Raw genomic sequence first — 20,078 nt, 5'->3', positions numbered from 1 at the left:
AGAGGGGAGAACATCTGAGCAACATCTAGAGTTTTGGGTAGGGAACAAAGTTGAAAGAGGAATGAATCTGAGTTGGGAATTGGTGGAGAGGCTCAGCTAGAAGGTTTCTTCAGCCTCTTTGGAACTGGGGGTGTCCTCTACAGAGATACCACCTCCCAGGAATTGCCAAGTAAAGCATGGCAGGAATGGGACCCAGGAGAATTCCCACAGGGAGGTGACGTGCATTTGTCCTCAGATAGCTTTGGGGAAACAAAGTCTTGGTCCTGATGGAGGATGGGGAATGAGGGGCCACTATTTTCTGGGTTGGATGCCATCTAAAGATAGACACCAGCCTGTCAGGCAAGAAGATTGCCTGGGATTTCATCTGAGTTGCCATGACTACAGGCTGATGTAACTAGGCTGCTTTGTGCTACCGTGAACCAGTCTGGCTGTCAAGTGGAGCTAATCGTTCTCATTTGTGGTGACAGCTTAATTACCTTGCACTTGATTTTGCATAACAGTAAAGCTAAGCCTTTAAGTCAGGTAGACTTGAGTTTGAGTCCTAGCTCTGCTGCCTTTTAGCTATGAGTCCATGTCCCTGACCGTGGAGTAGAGGGCTATAATGAGTGGGGCTGCAGTTAACTGTCCTTGAGGCATGTGTCCTACCTACTCCTATAGCTAACATACTTGTTGGGGAGCAAGCCAGCAGCTCCCTGGTTAAGAGAACCCAGTTTCCTGGGCAACTGATGCCTGTATGTCCAAGAGGGAACTGCAGTGTAGGCAGTTGGCTATTCTTATCAAGCTCCAGTGAGCAATTCCCATTAGTTAAAAATAGGAATGTTGCAGTTGGCCAGAAGTGGAGCTATAGGCTTAGATATTTAATTGCCATAGAGGGCTGAGTGCTAGGTCTGTTTTCATTTGGGAAAAGTGGTATCTGTGCACAACTTTGGTCTTCTGAAAGTCGTTAACACCTTGGCCATTCTTCAGGTCATCATATATCCTCTGGGATTATTATTATGATGTCAAACTACTAATAGATGAAACTAAAAGGGAGGAAGATTCTGGTGGAGAAAGTATGTGATTACCCTGGGCCTAGCGATAGGACTTAGGTCTCTTGACACTAGCCTAATACTGTGTTCTCCATTTCCCCACATCTGATTCTAAAAGTCTCAGTTTTCATACACAGCCTACATGACCCTGTCTGGTAAAGAACACATTTTTAAGTTGGTTAGCAAGTCCTAGCTAAATTACAGGGAGCATCTGGGGAAGCTCTGTCTTGGTGTTCTTTATCATCACCAGTCAAAGAATACTTTCCAGTGATTCCTTGTTGCTTTTGCAGATCTGGAGCCCATACAAGCAGCCAGGATGTACTGGAGACCTCGATGGTCGGATTGAGGACGATTCCCGCTGCCTCTATACTCATGAAGAGTACATCAGCCTTGTGCTGAACAGTGGGAGTGGCCTGTCACATGACTATGCCAACCAGTCAGTCCAGGAAGACCCTCGGATGATGGCCTTCTTTGACTCCCTGGTACGCCGAGAGATCGAGGGCTGGAGCTCTGACTCAGACAGTGACCTCAGTGAGAGTACTATCCTCCAACTGCACGCAGGGGTCAGTGAGCGCTCAGGCTACACTGACTCAGAGTCCTCGGCCTCGCTGCCTCGCTCCCCGCCTCCCACAGTAGATGAGTCTGCCGACAGCGCCTTCCACCTGGGGCCCCTGCGGGTCACCGCCACAAACACAGTGGCCTCAACTCCACCAACACCCACGTGTGAGGACGCAGCCTCTCGCCAGCAGCGTCTGTCTGCTCTGCGGCGCTACCAAGACAAACGCCTCCTGGCCCTTTCCAATGAGTCCGATTCTGAGGAGAATGTCTGTGAGGTGGAACTAGACACAGATCTCTTTCCCCGGCCACGGTCACCCAGCCCCGAAGATGAATCCAGCAGTTCCAGCAGCTCTAGTAGCTCCGAGGATGAGGAGGACCTGAATGAACGCCGAGCCTGTACCTGGCAGCGGAATGCCATGCGGCGCCGACAGAAGACAACCCGAGAAGAGAGGCCCAGTGCCCCGATCAAGCCCACCAGCACCTACATTGGAGAAGACAACTATGATTACCCCCAGATCAAAGTGGATGACCTTTCCTCCTCTCCCACCTCCTCCCCTGAGCGGAGCACTTCCACTCTAGAGATTCAGCCAAGCCGGGCATCACCAACTTCTGACATAGAATCAGTTGAGCGAAAAATTTATAAAGCTTACAAATGGCTCCGCTACTCTTATATATCCTACTCAAATAATAAAGATGGAGAGACCTCCCTGGTGACAGGCGAGGCAGATGAAGGGAGAGCAGGAACCAGCCACAAAGACAACCCAGCCCCTTCTTCCAGTAAGGAAGCCTGTCTAAACATAGCAGTGGCCCAGAGGAACCAGGACCTGCCCCCTGAAGGCTGCAGTACAGACGCTTTTAAAGGAGAGACTCCTAGAAATCCCAGCAATGGCCCAGGCCATGAGCACAGCAGCCACACTTGGGCAGAGGTGCCAGAGGGTACCTCTCAGGACACTGGCAATAGTGGCTCTGTAGAGCACCCTTTTGAAACCAAGAAGCTCAATGGAAAGGCCCTGAGCAGTCGGGCTGAGGAGCCGCCTTCTCCTCCTGTCCCCAAGGCATCTGGCTCCACTCTCAACAGCGGGTCTGGCAGCTGTCCCAGGACCCAGTCTGATGACAGTGAGGAGAGGAGCCTCGAAACCATCTGTGCCAACCACAACAATGGACGCTTACACCCTCGTCCCTCTCACCCCCACAATAACGGGCAGAACTTGGGGGAGCTGGAGGTGGTGGCCTACTCTTCCCCTGGACACTCAGATACTGACCGTGATAACTCGTCCCTGACAGGGACACTCCTACACAAAGATTGTTGCGGGTCTGAAATGGCCTGTGAGACCCCCAGTGCTGGAACAAGAGAGGACCCCACTGACACCCCAGCCACAGATAGCAGCAGGGCTGTTCATGGCCACAGTGGCCTCAAAAGGCACCGAATTGAATTGGAAGATACAGATTCAGAGAATTCCTCCTCAGAGAAGAAATTAAAAACATGATAAATACAAAGGGAAAACAAAAAGCTACAAAAGTAGCCTTACCAAAAAATATATATATATATATATCTGTTTAGTGAATACAGAGGAAAGGAAAAACAAGTATTAAAGGCACATGAAACCAGGGCCTGAAATTTTGTGTCTGATGCTGCTCCCTTCTATCCAACATTCAACAATGGGTCTGAATGTCTAGCTGGCCGTTGGCTTGTGCTATGTTAAGAAAGGGAAAAAAAATCAACCCAAGTGACTCCTTTCTAGTGAGACGTGAGCGTGGTGTGCTGCACAAGGCTCTGTAGAAGTAAATCCTTGTTGAGACGTTCAACTTGTTCTTGTGTACGCACACTGGCACGCGTGAGGTCGTTGTCTCATAAGACCTTTCTTTTAGTTCTCCATCAGAAAGGACCTGTGAATTTGTACTTTTTGCCATCTCACCCTGTTTACATGCCATAGGTGTTCTGGTCTGGATGATGGGTGCCTGTTAAATCAGGTTGTGCTGCCAGTGAGTTGTAGATTTATGCTGGAAGAATGGAGATGGAAACAGGCCTTCAGTCCATTGGCTGTGCTGTAGAGGAAAGCATGGTTCCTTTCTTAAAGAAATCTTCCATGTTTTCTCTAAGTAACACTTCTTTATTGAGCATTTAATGTGGACATGCTGAAAAAAAAAAAGCATTTTTAATGCTAATGAGTTTAGCACTTAAGATCGGATTCAAGAGAATATAGATTCCTAATAAATTTCACTGTTTGCAAATTGAACAATGCTGCAACATGTACTGTATGAAGGCCATAAAATAGAACTAGTCATGGATAACAGACTTTAACCAGTTAGGTGCTAGATCCTAAGAGGCACTCACAAGGCCAGCAGGTGCTTCCTTGGCTCCCATGATGGATCGAAGCATAGCGAAAGAAGGGCAAAGACAGCTCTCCAGAGCTTTGTGCTCAGACTACTAAAATAGTTGTTATAGGTGTGTTAATGAAAAGCTTAGTGAGGAGCAGAATGTGGTACTATATTCATTTAACTCAACCCAGAACCGTTGGTCAGAATTGGTGGGACTGGCCTCTTCCCTCAGACTTGCAGTTGATAGAAGCTGTGGTGTTCTGACTAGACTTCACAGAGCAGTAGGCATCTCAAGGTAACAAATTCTTATTGAGTAGGTCTATTAGGAGTCAGAGGGTGTGGGGAAGGAGTCTCCGGCTTACGACTCCTGGTTCCCATGAATCTTAAGTCCTCTGGTTCCCACAAGAGACTCAGTTTTATTGAGGTAGATACAGGTTTCAAAGGGAAAAGACCAACAGATTTTCAGCGTTGTAGTCACTCGGTTATCTACGAAGGGTTGTGCAAAACAGGAAGATCTAGGAACAACTAGGTATCTTGTTGGCATAAATACTATGAAAAGGCAGAATACTGGCAAGAAATGAGGAAGAAGAGAGAGAAGAACAATATGACTTTCTTGAGTGCAAAGGTGCTAGGCAACTAGGAGCCCAGCTGGGATTGGTGGAGGGAGGGCCAAATGCTGACTAGTGTGGCCTCACCGCCCCAGCCTTCCTTTTAGAGGAAGTCCTGCCCTGCTGGAAGGCCTGCCAAGGGGAGGCTGCCTATGAAGGCTGAAGACGTGGATGAATTCAGGCACTGGGGGCTTGGGGGGGGGTTAATTTATAAATGCAAGGTGGTTGGTTTAAGCCAGAAGGAGATACCATCCTGATAAGCTCTGTGAAAGAGAAAAGATGTGCCTGGTGTGTGTGCTGCGCTGGGTATGAAAACACTGAGAAGGAGAAGGAGTGTGTGTAGCATGGGGGTGTGTACAACTTAACACCTGGACTCTTACTGTGGGAGTGAGAAAGTGATTCTGTAACCAACATTAGAATTACTTTGGATTTGTAATCAAAATGGTTCTATGATTTGTCTTTGACTATTTACAGATAATTGTAAATGCTGGTTTTATAAGCCCAAGTCATTTTACATTTGCTTTTCCAAAATGTATTAAATTGGAATTTTTTAATCCTTTATATACAAAAAAAAAGATACTATCACTTAGTGTGTGTTTCTCTTCCCCTTAGTCAGCACACCAGTCCTTTCTTTTATTCTATTTTATTTTAATCAGCACATAGCCTCTTCTGACTTCTGTAAGGACAATCCTCATATCTTCCTGGAGAAAAGTAGTTAAAGTTCCCTTGTGAACTAGCTACTTGGTAGTTACAATTTCCAAATGCAGAACTTGGTCTTTTCATGTTAAAAGCCTTAATCTCATTTGGGTACTCGAAAGAGAAGTCAGAGTTCATTCTGGTTAACTTGAGAAGCCAAGAAAGATCATTTTTAGCAAGAATGCCTTCCATCCTTGGCAGAGGCTTCCCAGCATCCTCGGCTCAGCTCGCCAGGTGATAGGCCCCGTAAGACACACACAGGAGCAGGGTGAGAAATGCTTGCTTTAGAGCTGCTCCACCCTCATTTCCAGAGATTCTGTGTCTATGGTCGTGGGTCTGGAAACCTGGCAGAAACTACTTCTAGAGAACCTTTGCCTAAACTCTTATAGAATTGAGGCCCCAACTTTGACGGCTCATTTAATACCTAGTTTCTTCCATAATAGATATTTTTACTAGCAGGACAGATGGCACTGATTAATAAGGAACTATTTGTAAGGGCTTGTTATGTTTTTTTTTTCCTGCATCCTGTACATAAAGTTTTAAGTGGCAGGTCCAGATACGTAAAATCATTTCTATTTTCCAGCCGGTTTTGTTAATGAGTCTCTAGGATAGCAGGTAAATGAGTTAAATAAGTTGTTGGCTTGGGGCAAGTGAAGTTTGCAACTATGCTTGATTTAATAAGCTGAGTCTCTTGTTTGTCTGTCAAGGTGCCTTCCTCTGCTGAAGCCTTACCTCCTTCTCACCCAGCAACGGTTAACTCTTCTCTTGTGTATATGCAAATAAACCTGTTATTCACTTCTCACGTCTTCCTCTTCTCTTCCAGGGAAGACTTGGTTGCTTAGACACCTCTCCTTTATTTCTTTTCTGTTTTAATTATTGCCTAGTTGGAAGCTTGATTGAAAGCAATATTGAGAACTAGAAGAAAAACTGCTGTATTCCACATCCATGACAATGGTCATTGTCACTCTTAGGTATTGGGACAAAGGTCACATCTGGACAACAAAATGCAGGGTAGGAGGAGGTATTTATTTGGTTTCCTTTACCAAGTTTAAAGGGACTTACGATAGCCAGACACTGGAACTGACACTATTATGAGTTGGAACTGAGGGAACAATGCAGTGAAGCAACATTACAAACAGCTCCCAAAGAAATATATTCTGATGTTTCCAAATACCAAATTGCATTTCCTGCCTTGCTCCAGGCATGCACTGCAAACTTTTTGCTAAAAAAAAAAAAAAAGCAAAACTCGTATCTTTTGCCCGTAAAGCTGCCTGCTACAGTTAACTGAAAAATTCTTGGTGTCAGGAAAAGACACATCCAAAGGAAGACTGACCTTCTCCCATGACCTAAGCAAGGCAACATGCCACAAATTGAAACACCAAGGTGAAGCAAGGCTCAGTGAGTCCCAGCCTTGCCTACAGCAGGAGCAGGATGGTGGTTTTGAACAAACCGTGTGGTTCTCAGGTGGGATATTCCGGTTTGAGTGCTCATTTGTCCTGGAGCACTCATACTGGAATGCAATTACATGAATTCAAACAGTTGAAAGTAATTTTGAATTTCTCAAATAATGATGCTTCTCACATGCAATAGTGCATTGAAAACCTGTCTCCATCCTAATTGCATTTCATTGTTAGAACAATAGTGGTAAGATGCTTCTCAGAATGGAGGCTTAGAGGCAAAGCTAAACTTCCCCGGCCCCAGCACTAACATGGCCCAGATAAGCAAGAGGAGTTACTGTCTTCAGTTCACAACAGGATTTACTCGAATGTGCAGAGGATCCAGCAGTGCTTATCTGCAAGACAGTCATGTAAGGAAATGGGATATCTAAAGTTTCAAATACTGAAGTTGGGAACTGACTCCTTTGGTCTTACGGCCCAAAGCCATAAGCTTGTGGAATATTCCATCCCAAGGACAGAATGCTAGCTTAGAAGCCAACCTGCCTTTGTTAGTTACCATACGAAAGATAGGAAAGACAGTAAACCACTAAGATATCCAGGGCCTCACCCAGACTCTTTAGGCATAAGAGAAGTGTTTGCAGTCTAGGGAACCTGGGAGTGAAGACATTGGGGAAAGGGGATTAGGAAGACTACAGGGGAAGAAATAAAGTGCTAGATGGGTCCAATAACCCTGGATCCACAGAACTAGCATTTAATGTGCCGTGGGACTGGCCTCTAAAACACTTGGTCACCAAGATTCTCTAACCAAAATCCTCCAGTACATGTACTTCTTGACTTATGATGGGGTTATGTCTGATAAACCCATCATAAATTGAAAATGTTGTAAGTCAAAAATGCACTTAGGCCAGGCATGGTAGTTCACATCTATAATCCTGGCACTTTGGAAGGCCAGGGCAGGCGGATTGCTTGAGCTCAGGAGTTCGAGACCAACCTGGGCAATATGGCAAAATTCCATCTCTTCAAAAAATAAAAAGAATAGCCAGAAGTGGTGGTACACATCTGTAGTGCCAGCTGCTTGGGAGGCTAAGGTGGGAGGATCACCTGAGCGTGGGGAGGTGAAGACTGTCGTGAGCTGCGATTGCACCAAGGCACTCCAGCCTGGGTAACAGAGTAAGACCCTGTCTCAAAAAAATTATTTTTAATAAATGGAAAATTTTATTTTAACACCTAACCCTACTGGTGGTTCATGCCTATAATTCCAGCACTTTGGGAGGCCAAAGCAGGAGGATCCCTTGAGGCAAGGAGTTCAAAACCAGACTGGCCAACATGGCAAAACTGGTCTCTGCTAAAAACACAAATATTAGCTGGGCATGTTGATGCATGCCTGTAATCTCAGCTACTTGGGAGGCTAAGGCACAAGAATCACTTGAACCTGGGTAGCAGAGGTTGAAGTGAGCCGATATAGTGCCACTGCACTCTAGCCTGGGCGATAAAAAAAAAACCACCTAACCCACTGAACGTCATAGCTTAGTCTAGCCTACATGAAACGTGCTAAGAACACCTAGCCTACAGCTGGGCAAAATCACCTCACAACACAGTACACTGCATAGTACTGGTGGTTTACCCTTGTGATCATGTGGCTGGCTGGGAGTTGAAACTTGCTGCCACAGCCCAGCATCAGGAGCAAGTATCCTAATGCACATGTGGCTAGACTGGGAAAAGATCAAATTTCGAAATACTGTTTCTACTGAATGCATATCACTTTCACACCACGATAAAGTAAAAAAATTGAGTCATGAATCATGGACTGTATAATAACAATAGAAGTCAAAAAATGCAGGATTGAAGCTCATGCCTGTAATCCAAGCACTTTAGGAGGCCAAGGTGGGCGGATCACCTGAGGCAGCCTGGGCAACATGGTGAAACCCTGTCTCTACAAAAATTAGCTGGATGTGGTGGCACATGCCTGTAATCCCAACTACTCAGGTGGCTGAAGCACAAGAATCGCTTGAACCCGGGAGGTGGAAGTTGCAGTGAACCAAAATCGTGCCATTGCACTCTACCTGGGTGACAGAGCGAGACTCCGTCTCAAAAAGAAGGGAAAAAAATGCAGGATTGGTTTGGGAGAAATTCTCTTTGCAGATCTCTTTGCTAGAATGCATAAATACCATTAAAAAAGGGTTGTATCATAACCCTAACACCAGCATATGTGCTTAAACATGCTCCTAAAACAGTAGAGTGTGTAGTTGTTGGTGACTGGCATAGGCTTTCATAAGGTAACACACATCTACCTGCTTGCCTATTCCTACACGCATTAGTGACAATATTCAGGTCCTACCCCTACCACTTTCTTCTTTTTTCTTTTTGTAACTTACCTTATTTCCATTTCTCAGGTCAATTTTTTCTCTTATCTCTCCAAGACCTCGCCTTGAATAGTTAAGGCTAACTTCTGTTCCTTTCTCTTCCTCCCTAAGAGAGACCTGTGAATGAGGTGGAAATAGCATTGAATTAGCAAGAGAAGTGGATTCCATGCAGGTTCTCCCATGGAGTTGATGCGTGAGACTTGGGCAAGTCACTCAGACTCTTGGGAACTGTGAAACAAATCCCTCTCAACTCAATCCAACTCCTTCTATTCCAGCTCCTCTATGTATCCCTCCCAGGGATCAGAGGGCTCTCTAGATCTCACTCTGATGAGCTCTCATTCTTAAGACACCTCTGTAGTGCCCACCAGAACCAGTGAACCAAGATCTTTGGCAAGTGTACAGCTGCTCAGAGCCTCAAGCCTTACCTCTGTAAAATAGGTTCAACACATTGTCAAGAGATCAAATGAGCATATATGTATATATATGCTATATATATATGTTATAACATACACACTATGACATATAGAATAATATTTAATGATTGTATAATTGTATATATAAGCTGTATATTCATAGCTTGGAGCAATGCCTGTTGTTTAGAAAGCATTGAAATGTTTGCTATCATTAGTGCATTCTCTCTTTGTTGCTTTCATTGCTTGTTGATACCAGTGTGCACACCATGTAGATGACTTTTTTGGATGGGGTTTGCTGATAAAGTAAGTTCTCCTTCCGAGAAAGAACGTACTGTACCTCAGTAAGTCTGAATCTGAAAACGCAAAAAAAGAGTAAATTATTCCCATTATAGTAGACCTGACTAAAGCAGAGTTTGGGGCCTTGGACACTGCCTCTGACTTGGGGAGCCAACTGTCTAGAGGCTCCATCTGAAAGCTGGGAGCGTAAAACAAAGCCAGGCCTGGCTGACAGAGGTCTCACAGCTCTTTGCTTATGACAACCCTTACCATGAGTACCTGACCTCATGACAAATGACAGCTTCATTGATTCCTGGAATTTGGTGCCAGCTCTCCACTTTCTGCAAGTCTGCAGGGGTTGGGGTAAGTAGTGGCAGATTATATTAAACTACAGTCTGAATATGGTGGGGCTGAAGATGACAGGCCTTGGGAGCTGGGACAGTAAACTTCTCTCCGGCCTTCAGAGCTAAAAGTTTCCTATCTGGCATTGGGCCAGCCCTAAGAGAATCAGGAAAGAGGCAAGCCATGGAAATGCTCTGCGTCTGTGCCAAAGAAAAGTTTTGACCAGAGTTTTCCATGCAGGATTGGTGTGTGGGTGTGCATGCACACCCATGCATTCATGATTCAAGAAGAAGCCAAACCCTAAAACAAAAACAGAGAAGTCTAACTAGGCCAAGGAAAAGGAGGGTCAGAGTGCAATCCTGGCCCACTAAACCCTCAGGATGGATCTAGATAGAGCAGGGGCCCCAGGAGCGCATGCACGGCACTTGGAGAGGCAGAGCTATGGGAGAGGAAGGTTTGAATTGCTGTTGGAAAAGAGGCAATGGAATTATACTTAGGGAAAAACGCTTTTCAAATGAGACACATCTGCCAGAAGAGAAGCCAGAGCAAAGGTGGGAGATGGGGAGGGCAGAGAAGAGTCCAGGCAGAAATAAGCATTTCTGAGCTTATCCTGAAGGAGAGGGCGTGGTTAGTGGCCTCATCCAGTTCGGCTCCCTCATTTTAGAGGTTGAGAGGCAAGGTCCGTTAAAGGCTGGGCTTGGCCTTTGAGGCTATGCTCTCCGCACATCTTGCTGCTTCCTTCACCAAGATGTGGTTCTTGGCTGGGGAAGTGCTTCCCTTGACCTCCTCACCCTCACCCAGCATGACTCCAGTAGGGACTCTGAAGACAACATGCAGCAGTAGCAAGGAATTGAATATGACCTGTGAGGAGGTAGGGTGAGGGTGGAGCCTTTGGCAAAGGAGAAAACAAGGTCACCTGCGCTCGGATCACCCTCACCCCTAGAAAATCATCTCTCAGACTACCATGTGAGATGTTAGTCCCTGCCCCCCACTTAGCAACTCCAACCACTCCCGGGTTGCTGAGTGCTGTCCTGGTGTTTCAACCCCCTGGAGATGTAAACGAATCCCTTGGATGACTTTTAGGGAAGAGCAATAAACGTGTTGGGGTACTGGAAGAAAAGACAAAGGGACCTGAGGTGGGAGCTGAATCATTAGGTTTTAGGTATGCAGAGGCTTTAGAATGGGAGAAGACCTTTCAAGTTGCAAGCACCCAAGGGCCAGAAGAGGAAAGGACAAGTTTTAACTGGAATATGCCCAGTTGCAGGCCCAAGAAGACTGGCTCAAATTGCTGTTCTCTTTTTGCTTGTTGGGCCTGGTAAGGTCTTTTTCCTAAACTAGCCGAGATAAGCAGCTTATAGCTCATATCCTGTTATCTTTATCCTAGTTTTAAACATCCCTGCTCAAAGCAAACTCAAGCACTTTGTTTCTCAAGCAGCTGCCTAGGTTGGAATTCTATGGGCTGGAGCTGCCAAGTTTAGCCTCAGTGGGGAAAGCTGGTCAGCGCCAATAGGTGGAACAGCTGGCCCAGACTGTCTCATTCCAGGTCTGGCTGACTGTGGGGGCGAGAGTTGGCACAAAGATGAATTTGTCCTTCTGCTCAGGCTGGTGTCCAAATCCTCCAACTCCCCCAGCTTGTCCTTCTTTGGAGAGACCCAAGGAGATGTCCCAGGCTTGGGGCCCTGCTGAACCAGGGTGTGTGGCGTATTTCTCATGAGGATGGCTGAGTCAGCAGTTACATTTGATCTACAGACTCGAGATCCCTCTCCTCTCCTGACTTGGGGTCAAGTAGGCAACCTCACTTCCCTGCTGAGACCAGCAGGCATGCTTGAGGGATCCCTGAGGGGTAGGAGTGTGGATCCCCTGCCTGCTACAGACTACACTGTTTCTGCCCCTTCATCCCTCGGGTTAATATGGATGGCTTGAAGAATTCAGGAAAAGGTGAGTTCTTGGATTTCACTCTGAAGGAAACAGTTGGCTGGACTGAGTCTAATGCTGGTGCACTAGGGAGAAGAGGAGCCAGGAGGAAGGCTGGGGGCCCTGAAAAGGTGGAGGACCAAAGGCGAGACCCAAGGTGCCTTTAGGGTCTCCTTGGAAAAGAAGTCAAACTTACTGGATAAACTGGAATTGCCAGAACAGCAGGTCTAAGAGGCCAAGCTAGGTCTTCATTCAAGAGGATCAACTCATTTGTGTCAAATCAGATAATGTAGAATCTCTGTTCTAATTGGAATTGACTCTTGTGATTACTAATCCAGTAATAGATCGAGGACTCTGCACTTCAGCTGTGGGTGCCTACAGGGCCAGGGACAAGTCCTTGATAGGCAGAAGGAAGATCTCTCGGCCAGGTACTTACCACAAGCACCTGACCTCATGGCAGGTGACAGCCTCTTCAATTCCTGGAATTTCTAGTGCCAGGTCCCCACTTTCCTCAAGCTCCAGGGTTCCCACCATCAATGTTTAGAATAACAGGAAGCTCTAACGTGATCTATAGGCAATAAGGACAAGGCTGCTCTGTGCTTCTGCAGTCTGTAGAGGCCTGTTGCTATCACACTGTGACCCACAGGAATGGGGCCTTCTCACCTGTGTGCCACCATCCTGCAAAGCTCCATCCAGTGGAGCAGCCAGTCCAGGAAAGGGAGGTCCTTGAGCCCTGCATCTCTCCTTCCCTTCATTCACTCCCTGCTGCCCATGCTGAGGACACTGGGCCCTCCTGGCAGCCTTGCATGCTCTCCTGCCCAGCTGCCCTCTTTCACCTCTTCCCCTCAGGCCAACTAGCCCCAAACAGCACGAGCAAGAGCCCCGGTTGTTGCAAAGCTGGGGTGGAGGGAAAACCTGAGCCCAGCACACATCCCTGGACCCTTGCTGAGCCTACAGTTAGAGGGTCTTTCTTCTTCTCAGCCCCCACTGTGACTTTCAGAGTCAGGAAGGGTTCAGCTGCCCAGTTTCCCAGACTGCTTCAAACATACTCCCCTGACAAAGCATTGTGGGGGTGCGGGTGCCACACTCTGCTGGGGGCAGTAGAATCAAAGGGCAGGAATGAGCAGTGTCTTCCCATCATCCCTGCTTTCTCGTGACCTAATGAGCTTATTCTGTCTCTAAACTGACTCCCTGAGCCCTGAGTCCCTTCCTGGTGCCAAGAAATCTCCTCCCCTTGTGCTCTGAGTCACAGCTCGGTCGTCTTAAAAGAGCAGAAGTAGGAAGTTGGGGAAAGACGAGGGCCTCACTGGGGTGGAAAGTGGGGGTCCCGGATAGCATGTGGTAGTAGGAAGAATGTGGTGTTTAAAGGCAGAGAGACTTAGGGTAAACTCTGCTTTGTGACATGGGCCCAGTCACTTACCTCTTCTGAACCTGAATTTCTTCATACACAAAGTTGCGACAGTGCCTACCTTGCAATGCTCTCCTGTGGATTAGTGAAAACATGCACAAAGCACCCAGCACAATGCCCAGTAGGAACTGGGCAGAAAGAGCTGCTGCTATTGTCATCATAGTCTTGTTTCAGGTCCAATGACTTGTTCACTTTGGCTCCACTGCCACGATACTGCTCTTAAGCAAAATGTTGGGGACAAATAGAGGTAGAAAGTCCTGGTGACTTCTCCAAAAATGTCATCTCTTCCTGCCTCTCTGCATTTATGAGAACATAAACAGAAATGAAGCTCAGTGCTATGAAACTCAGGGTTCCTTTTTTGCCCTAAATACTTCCAAATAAAGCTAGCCACAGGAGCCACTCCACAGTGCTGGGATTCGAAAACCAGAAGATGGTGAGGGGAACGGAGCGGCAGCAGCTGGAGGGAGCCCAAGGCACTCCCAGCCTTGCTTCCCTTTCCAGCTGCCAGCCAGGCCCTCACAGTGACCTACTGAGACTGTCCCAACACTGCCCAATTCACTCTCACCTCTAGCCTGTCGAGCAGGAGTATGGATTTCACTTTAAGAAAAGCCAATTATGAGAAATCCAAACTTAGGAAACCAAAATGAGGACAAAGGGATTCACATGACATACAAATGGGTTCTTTGCAAAAGACTTCTGATGATGCCCATCTGTCATGTAAAAAGAGGCACCCTGGGGTGTAGGGATCTAGGGTAAACTCTGAGTGAGTCCTTTAAAAAGAAACCACTTCTCTTCAGTAGACTCACAGTGATGTGATAATCCGAAGGTTTGCTGGAGTGATTGATTGTCCCCAAATATAGGAACTTTCCACAGGGAAGAAATGTGTCAGGCTCTTCTGTTTATGAGGATTTTATTTTCTCTAGGAAACAACCAGAAGTTGTTTCTAGCTAATCATTTGAATTCTTCCTCTCCTTTCCTCTCCTTGGAGATCCTGGGTGCCGGGAAGGGTTTTAGGAACCAATTATTTCCCAGCATCTCCTCCCCAGTCATAAGACACAGAAATGGTCATTACAGGTCAAAGGGCTTTGCACCCTAAGAACAAAGGAAAGTTCTTGGGAACTAATTTCCCTTTAAAATCTTTATCCATAAGGGATAAAGAACAGCCTCACTTCATGAGACCAGAATGTTTAAAGGGAATCGGTGCTCTAGAAACAGCAAAGCGATGTAAGGCAAATAAAAAGAGGAGTCACCTCTATCTTTCAGTAGGCATTGTGCACCTCGGCACTGATGTCCTGAAGCTTTGCCAACCTGGATGGTGAGTGCATTTTAGCTATTATTTCTGCGTGGTAAAATGCAAGAAAACAACAATTCCATCTCCTCCATGTGTCCCTAATCTTGTTGCCAGCGGGCAGGGGAAAGACTATTCATAATCCAGCACAACTCATAAGTATCCACTCCAGAAAATAAGTTCCAGACATGCTCCCCCAGGTCCTGAAGGGGACATGTGGCAGGATGGCCATTGAGGGTTGGTGTGTGGTGGCAGGGAGCTGGGGGAAACGAGGCATTCACCCCTGTGGGAGTGGATGTGCTCGCGTGCTAGCAGCCCACCCACTGGGCACCATGGGCTGCTGCAAGTAATGGATCAGGAGTACTCACGGCAGCATGGGTGGATCCTAAAAACACCGTGTTGAGTTGAGAGAGCAAGAATAATAGCTAAAACACAATAGCAGGTATGTGAAATGTAAAATGCACGCAGGCAAAAGTCAGAAAGGAAACAATTATATTCTTATACTCAAGCTGTTGATAACAAACTTATGTTCAGTTAGCAGAATATCAAGGCCCTGAATGTCCCTTCCAACTTCCATTGTGAGAAAAGCCTCCACCACAGTCTAGCTCTGCATGTCTTTAGGCAGAGGAGGAAGTGGTCTGGTAGCTGGTAGCTAGCTGAAGCCCGTCAGTCAGTCCTCCCCTGGAGTCAGCTTTGGGTCAGATTCAGGAAGCCCTTGGCCAGTGCTGGGTGTTCAAGCCTGAAGGACCAGAGGCAAGTGTGCACCATTTGAGGGCAATGGCCATGGGCAGGGTTAAGGTAGGTGAAACTCACCCAGTTCCCATATGAAACCAGAAGCACGAAGAGGAATTACCCAAGGGCAACTCACGTGAGCATCCTGTCTCACTCTTCTTGATTTTTCTTTTTAGACATCTTAATTTTTTTTTTTTTTAATAGAGAAGGAATCTTACTAGGTTGCTCAGGCTGGTCTCAAGCTAAAGCCCAGGAGGCACAATTCTTCTGCCTTAACCTCCTGAGTAACTGGGGCAACAGGCACACACCACTGCAGCCAGCTTTAAGTATCTTTACTGAAATATAATTTATAACTTATACACCATAAAATTTACTCATCTAAAGTGTACAATTCAATGATTTTTCATTTATTTACTAAGTAGTTGTTACAACAATGCTACAATCTGAGTTGAGAACGTTTTCATCACCCCAAAAAGAGAACCCCATATATTAGCAGTCACTTCCAAATTCCCCCTAAATTCTTCCTCTTACCCTTGGCAAAGCTAATCTACTTCCTGTCTCTATAGATTTGCCTATTCTGGACATTTCATGCAAATGGAATCATATAATATGTGCCCTTTTGTGACTGGCTTTTTTGCTTGGGCATGATGTTTTCTTTTTCTTTTCTTTTCCTTTTTTTTTTTTAGATAGAGTCTTGCTCTGTGGCCTGGCTACAATACAGTGGTGTGATCTCCACTCACTGCAACCTCTGCCTCCTGGGTTCAAGCAATTCTCCTGCCTTAGCCTCCCAAGTAGTTGGGATTACAGGCACCCAACACCATGCCTGGCTAACTTTTTTATATTTTTAGTAGAGACAGGGTTTCACCATGTTGGCCAGGCTGGTTTTGAACTCCTGACCTCAAGTGATTCTCGTGCCTTGGCCTCCCAAAGTGCTAGGATTACAGATGTGAGCCACCACGCCCGCCCGCCCAATGTAGTTTTCAAACGCTCATGTGAGCATTCATCCATGTTGTAGCATCAATCAGTACTTCATTCCTTTTTATGGCAAAATATAATATCCCCTTGTATAGATAAACCACCTTTTGCTTATCCATTCATCAGTTGATAGACAGTTGGGTCGTTTCCATGTTCTGGTATTATGAATAATTCTGCTATGAACAGAGTGTACAAGGTTGTGTGTGGTAGCCTCTTCTCTTATTTATATATAATAAATAACTCCCTATTCCCAACCCTCATTTTCCTCCCCACATAGGTCACAGCTCTAGAGTGTGTAGAGTATATCTTCATATTATGGCATTTATGAAAAATGCCGTAAAATTTTTCTGCCTGAAGGCTGGCCCCTTAGGCTTGAACACCACTGAATATACCACTGAATCTGGCTAGCTTCAGTGACTTTAAAATTCTACTTAACTTCGCTGAGCCTCAGTTTCTGTCTCTGGAAAGTGGGCACAAAATTAACTAGAGCAGTTCAGGATAGTAAATGAAGTAATATACATGAATACACCTAGCAGTGTATCTAACTCATAGATGGTACCTCGTAGGTGTTTGCTGAATCTACCTTTCCAAAACCTAACCTGCTTCTCCAAACAGACAACTAAAAATACCGATGTAATCTTGAGTTTGGGAAAATCGGTAGAAGGGCCCAGATAATAAGAAGTAAATTCTTCATCTTAAATGGAATTCTGTTATGTGCTAGTCAGTGTTGGGTGCGGGGGAAACAAAGATGAATAAAATGATTTTCTGAGTCAGCTATCTTGGGTGCAAGAGACAGAAACCCAACACGAACTGGCAACAGCTGGAAAGGGAGTGTATGGCTCACTAAGCCGAGTGGTTGGAACCTGCTCTTGTCTTCTTTTGCACCATTTTCTGTGGATTGGCTTCTGCTGTACAGCCTAGAAAAATTCCTACTCCTCTTAGCTTACAGACATGGGTGGGAAATGAGGGGACTCTTCAAAAGACTCCTAGTCTCCCTTTTTGTGGAAACACAGTGGGTGTATCCAGTGGTGAGCCACACAGGGTGGGACTGTAGTCGTTGGGCAGAAATGACAAAGAAATCAATCTCTGACCAGGAATCCCAGCACTTTGAACCCTAAAAGAAGTCTCTGCCTATTAGAAAATGGGTGACGGCAAGTATCAGAAAATGCAGCTCAAAATACATGGAAGAAGGATGATTTGGCCAGGCGTGGTGGCTCACACCTATAATCCCAGCACTTTGGGAGGCCAGGCTGGTGGACCACGACGTCAAGAGATCGAGACCATCCTGGTCAACAAGGTGAAACCCCATCTCTACTAAAAATACAAAAATTAGCTGGGCATGGTGGCACGTGCCTGTAGTCCCAGCTACTTGGGAGGCTGAGGCAGGAGAATTGCTTGAACCCAGGAGGCGGAGGTTGCGGTGAGCTGACATCGTGCCATTGCACTCCAGTCTGGGTAAAAACAGCGAAATTCCGTCTCAAAAAAAAAAAAAAAAAAGGATGATTTTTTTTAGCTGCAAACATAACTGGAACATTCCATGATAGAGTGACCTTAAAATGTATCAGGGTTCTATCTCTTCCTCTCCTGTTCTCTTGGCTCTACCCTCCATGGGTATTTGCCTTTTTAGCTTCCTCTGAGGAGTTAAGGCAGCAATCATCCTCAGCCAGGACAGCACACTGCCTCACTCTCATCTGGGGACAGGGCAAAGACATCTTCCTGCAGAAAGGGACGTCTGAAGGGTGGCTCTGCCTGGACCACCATGGCCAGGGCAACGCCCACAACTCCTGAGGCCAAGAGGTGTGGTGTGGGGCTGATGGGCTTTAAAATCAGAGCCCAGCTGGGTGGATGGATGCTGAGAACAGGAGCACAATGCCTACCGTGGGGCCATAAATCTCATTTACAGGTGGGGAAATGGGCCGAAGACCTCCCAAGGTTCAACATCTAGTTGATGACAGATCCAAGACCAGATAGCAGCAGTCTTGGCTACAGTCCAGTCAGTTGCTTTTGAATCATGGAACAGAAGGCCTTGATGGGTAACAAATACCCCGCACTAGGGAGGTTCAAGCTAGGGCTAATGGTGTCAGAGCTATAAAAGGAATGACCACCCTTATCTCCAAGGGAGGAGGAATTGATGCTTTGTAAGAACAGCAGGGAGATTAGCTCACTAATCCCAGGATGGGGCCCCACAGCAAGGCAGGGATGGACTTATCCGCCCTTTCTTGGATTTGTAATTTCCTGAGGGAGGCTCTGGCTTCCCCTCTGCCCTCTCCTTCTCCCTGCCCTATTCCAAGGCTGAGATGGACCAGCCAGGGCTGGTAATTGTGTTAGCTCAGTTTCCTCTGTGGCCCTGCCCTCTCCATAATCTGATTTCAGAGGGACGAGGGATGGCAGGGTCCAGGCTCAGGAAGAGTTCTGCTCCCTCGTGTTCATCCAGCCTGCTAATTTGATAGAGCCACTTGCTGAGCTTCCACAGAGCCCCTATTAGGAACCAGTTTCATCTGGTTACCAAGCCCTGGCCCTGGAGAGCTCTCCTGGTCTCAGCCCAAAAGGAAATTCAGCTTCCAATTCAATTTCTGCATAGGGAAATTAAGGCTTCAATATCATAACAGCAACCAGAGATTAAGCACCTACTATGTGTCAGTCAGTGCTGGGTGCTGTGGATCTAATGACTCATTAGGTATGATGTTACCCTTGGGAGTCCACAGCTGCTGCCGGTGAGGCCTGGGACTGTCAACCCTTGGCTACTCATGCCCTTTGTTATGCAATCCTCCCTCTACTGGAATGGATTTGCCCTTGAGCAAGAGGACTTCCGCCCATTCTTGTGTGGGCCTCAAGAGCAGCCTTTTTTCCAGGGCTAGATGACTGCCCTGTGAAGTGTGAAGTAGGATCTGACCCAATCTCCTCTCCCACTCCAGGACTCCTGGTGTCTAACAGAGGCCAGTAGCCACTCCAACCGCTGGAGCTCACCTCCGCCATCCCACCCCATTGCCATGACAACTACCTCTGTAGACCCCATTCTAAAGCCCAGCCAGCCAGCCTCCATGCATGCTGGAGGGCATGCAGCAGGGCAGTGAAAAAGCTCTACCCTTATTGGCTCTGTGACCTAAACTCTGAGCTGGGGCTTCCTCATCTGGAATAGTATAATCTACCCTATAGAACATGGAGCTCCCGCGTTCTCATGACACAGATTCAAACAGGTAACAAACAAAGAAAGGAGTAAATGTGTAAAGTGCCATGCAGTGACACATGCTCTGTCCCAGTAGCCGTGAGGGAGGCTGCTATTCCCATACCCTACTCACCCAGACACACCTTCTCTTAGGCGGCTGGCCAGCCTACTGCCAGAATCAGTCTGGGCGCCCACAGCTGCAGCCTGCATGACCCTCTCCCCTTGGAAGCCCCTTCTCTTAGGCTGTTTCCGTAGCCTCTGGCTGCTGCTGCCAGCACTCTTGTGAGCACAGGAGCTGACCAGCCCTGGGGACTGGTTTGGAAAAAAGGTACTGTCTTCCACTCCGAGAGCACACCAGGCCTCTCTCTCCTGGACTCGCTGCCCCACCTCACTCAAACCTGCCCAAATGTCACCTTTCCCAGCAGGGCTTCCCTAACCACCTGCTCTAGGTTAGCCAGCCCCACACACGGCCCCCACTCCACTTTCCTCCTCCCGACTGCTTTGTCTGCAGAGCACGGACCACTACATGGTGTGTTCACTCATTCATTTGTCCATCCATGTCATGAGAGGATGGACTAGAGGGTAGGTAGGGCCT

General features: G+C 46.8%; 1 protein-coding gene across 6 annotated transcripts in view; it reads left to right on the top strand.

The window, feature by feature from the left end:
• The window catches only part of DCAF5 (DDB1 and CUL4 associated factor 5), a 106,822-nt gene extending 100,815 nt beyond the window's left edge, over window positions 1-6,007 (top strand). For all 6 annotated transcript variants that reach the window (XM_078335238.1, XM_009006238.6, XM_009006237.6 and 3 more), the window contains exon 9: window positions 1,319-6,007. In XM_078335238.1, coding sequence (XP_078191364.1) covers window positions 1,319-3,073 — 1,755 coding nt within the window. In that variant the 3' untranslated portion in view covers window positions 3,074-6,007. The remainder of the gene's footprint in view (window positions 1-1,318) is intronic.
• The last annotated feature ends 14,071 nt before the right edge of the window (window positions 6,008-20,078 follow it).

The sequence above is a fragment of the Callithrix jacchus genome, chromosome 8, assembly GCF_049354715.1.
Source record: "Callithrix jacchus isolate 240 chromosome 8, calJac240_pri, whole genome shotgun sequence".
NCBI lineage: Eukaryota > Metazoa > Chordata > Mammalia > Primates > Cebidae > Callithrix > Callithrix jacchus.
Note: the sequence above shows the minus strand (reverse complement) of the source record. Positions and strands in the feature narration are given on the sequence as shown.